This window comes from Brachypodium distachyon, chromosome 1 (assembly GCF_000005505.3).
Source record: "Brachypodium distachyon strain Bd21 chromosome 1, Brachypodium_distachyon_v3.0, whole genome shotgun sequence".
Taxonomy (NCBI): Eukaryota; Viridiplantae; Streptophyta; class Magnoliopsida; order Poales; family Poaceae; genus Brachypodium; species Brachypodium distachyon.
In genome coordinates, this window is record NC_016131.3 from 3,468,528 (window position 1) to 3,471,781 (window position 3,254).

The 3,254-nt window shown below is 54.1% G+C and overlaps 1 protein-coding gene across 1 annotated transcript; it reads right to left on the minus strand.

The window, feature by feature from the left end:
* Positions 1-2,459, minus strand: LOC100830563. The gene has a single exon (XM_003559244.4). The coding sequence runs from the start codon at positions 2,281-2,283 to the stop codon at positions 379-381; it is 1,905 nt and encodes a 634-aa protein (XP_003559292.1). The 5' UTR covers positions 2,284-2,459; the 3' UTR covers positions 1-378.
* Positions 2,460-3,254: the final 795 nt, after the last annotated feature.

The window sequence follows — 3,254 nt, forward strand, 5'->3', positions numbered from 1 at the left end:
TAAGCAACTAAAGATGGTCAGTGCAAGTGATGCACTGATGGGCAAGTTTCATGTCGAAATAAGTAAACATCACTCTCAATGTGGCTATACTCCGTGCCCTGAACGTACCTCTGGTCGACTGTTACTTAATCCAGTCGCTTTCCTTGTAAAACATGCTACCAACAGCTATCCATACATTGATAAGTACACACAACTGTAAGAAGAAGCACCAGTTGTGTTGTGTTTCGTAACAGGCTGCTACTACTACTGGCTGACAGTGAGTAAAGTACTCCACTGCTATGAGGCTGGTCAATTTAGCGCCTGCAGGAGTTAACCTGTAGCTGCATCGGTATAACGCCATCCAGTGGCACTTATATTTGACCAAGTCAACCAAAGACCCTACTCCTTCCTCCCGTTGACTGAGTTTGACTCGGTCAACTCTTTCGTCGGCCGCTGCTCCGCCACCACCGGCCGTTCACCGGCATCGGCACCACCATCCCTGAACTTAGCATAGATGTCGCTCCGGTAGAACTTCCTGGTCCTCCAAACAAGCAACAACGACACAAGAGCTCCGGCGACCGTGGCGGCGGTGATGATCAGGAAGCTCATCTTGAAGCACTGCACCCCGATGCACGTCTTATCGCCGGCCCCATCAAGCTTCCCCCCATGCTGTTTCGCCGCCTCGACATCGTAAAAGTAGCCCGCGACGCGCACGTTGAGCACGTATGCGCCGACGGGGCTGGCGACGGAGCCGAAGTTGTAGAGCGTGGAGTAGTACTTGAGCCCGAAGACCTCGGAGATGATGGCGAAGAGGAGCGGCCACTGCGCCCCGAAGCAGAACCCGATGATCACTGACGCCGCGTAGAGAGAGCTCGGGACACCGAAGGCGATCAGGAGGTGGCCGACGCAGGCCAGGAGGAGCACTAGAGTCAGCATCAATGGGCGAGGGAACTTGTAGCGCGTCAGGACGTGCTCTGAGAAGAACCCGGCTGTTACTCGCCCCGCGTAGTTCCAGATGCTGATGAGCGAGATGAAGGTCTTGATGCTCTTGGCTGGGTAGCCCAGAGATTGGCCTATCTGGCCCATGTTGTCGATGGCTGTTAGCGTTCCCCCCACGCCGCAGATTGTTGCCAGGAAGAGGACTATCATGTCCACGCTCACTAGAGCCTGGAGGATCGTGTAGTCCTCCCCTTGTGCTGGCGGGTTGAACATGTGCTTCAGGCACGAGCCCGAGCAAGAAGAAGAAGAAGATGTTTGTGGTGGTGATGCTGAGAGCTCTGTTTTGGGCTCTGCCATTTGCAAGGCGGCGGTGGCTGGTGGAGAAGGAGATGATGGCTTGTCGACTGTCACGGTTGGGGGAAGAAGGAGGGCGGCCTCGAGCTCCTGCTTGGCTCTGAACTCCTGCTTGATGACGACGGCGAGCGGCAGGAAGAGGATGAGCAGCAGCGCGGCGGCCGATACAGAGTACGCGGCGTGGGAGAAGTCCACCTGGTTCTGCACCACGATCATCACCAGCAGGTACGCCGCCAGCGCCATGGAGATGTAGAGGAAGCAGAAGAACGGGTCGCTGCCGCCGCTGTCAGTGCCGGTGCCGATGCCGCTCGCGTTCTCGCCGCGGTCACCGCGCACACGGTACGGCATGATGCGCACGGTGTGGACGAACACGATGGACACCGCGGCGGGGAGCCAGGCCACGAGCAGCACCAGAGACTTGGCATCATCGCCATAGATGGCGATATACAGCTGCGTGAAGATCGCCCCGCTGAGCCCGACGAACCCCTTGAGCAAGCCCAGCACGACGCCGCGGCTCTCCGGGAAGTTCTTGACGCAGGTGACGAGCGCGCCCGTGTTGGTGAAGGACTGCGAGTTGGCGCCGACGCAGATGTAGATGCACATGAGCCACACGGGCGGGCGGCGCGTCTTGCCGTCGATGGCGAGGTAGATCATGAGGTAGCCCGCCAGGTTCATGGCGGCGCCCATGGAGAGCACGACCCATGGCGGGGTGACCTCGTTGATGAGCCCGGAGAGGACGCCCACGTTGGCGCCCAGGTCCTTGAAGAAGGAGAGCGTGTTGAGCGTCCGCTGGTCGTAGCCCAAAGTGGACTTCAGCTCCTTGGAGTAGATGCCGAAGATGTAGGTGGCGCCTGAGGCTGAGAGGATCAGCAGGCACGCGAACACCATGAACCAGCGGCCGGTTACCACCTGCCGCGCGAACTGGAGAGTCATGGAGTTTCTCAGCGTTGAGGACGAAGACGAAGCCGAAGCCGGCGGCGGCGTCTTCTTGCCGGCTCCGTTGGACGCCATGGATTGCTGCTTGGTTCTTGGCTTGGGTTGTGTGGAGTTATGTGGCCAGACTCCAGAGTGGGTTGATATATACGGGCTGGGGAGGGAGATGAGATGGGAGATGATGTAATGGGGTGATTATTAAGGGGTGGATGTGCAATGGGATCGATGGGTGATTAGGCCTCGAGTTTGGGTACTGATTATAGGTTAATGGGGGGATTAATTGGGGTGGTCTGGGTGTGAGGTTGACTTGCAGTTGCAGGTGCCGAGGATCTCTATCTCTGGACTCTGGATTCTGCTGTTGGAGAGTGATCCTTGCCGACCATGTTTGCGATGATGCTGATCTCAACTAAACAGCAGCTGGACGGATTGGGGCAGCTTCTGCACGTGCATACCTAGCTCCGGCGGCGGCGCCGCCGGCTTTCGGTGGCTAGCGACGAGAGGTCCAGTACCCTGTACCAGTGTAGCTCAAGAACTCCTCAAACATGCTCCAATATATATACAGTAAATGCAATAAAATCACTTAAAAATTTAGTATGTTGGAGCCTTTTATGTAAGCTTGTTAATTTAGAAGAAAAAACATTTCCCTTTGCTCCATGCTAAAAGTTCTTCTCCCTCTGTTCTAGAAAAGCTACTTTCAAGTGTCGTCCGACGAGTGGGCCCCACCTTTAAGGATTCAAGTAAAACGGTCTACACGTCTAGTTTTGGGCTGACCGAGACAACTTGGCTTAAAAAGCGTGGTTCTGTGAACGGTTTTCGTTAACTGTGGTTCAGCGACACGACTGCCCCAAAAAATTTGGTTTTGTGAAATTTAATCTTCTAAAAAAAATATGATACTTTGTATCGATTTTTGAAACTTAGAGGATATATAAAGTGAAACTTAATTTTTTTTTATTAAAATTTGCAAGCTCATAAAGACCATAGTATTTACATCGGTAATTTTTTTTGAAACTTTTGACAGCTGGAAAACCAGAAAATTATTTGATACTAAT

Coding starts and splice junctions, on each gene's coding strand:
- LOC100830563 (XM_003559244.4), bottom strand. CDS start 2,283: ATGGCGTCCAACGGAGCCGGCAAGAAGACGCCGCCGCCGGCTTCGGCT.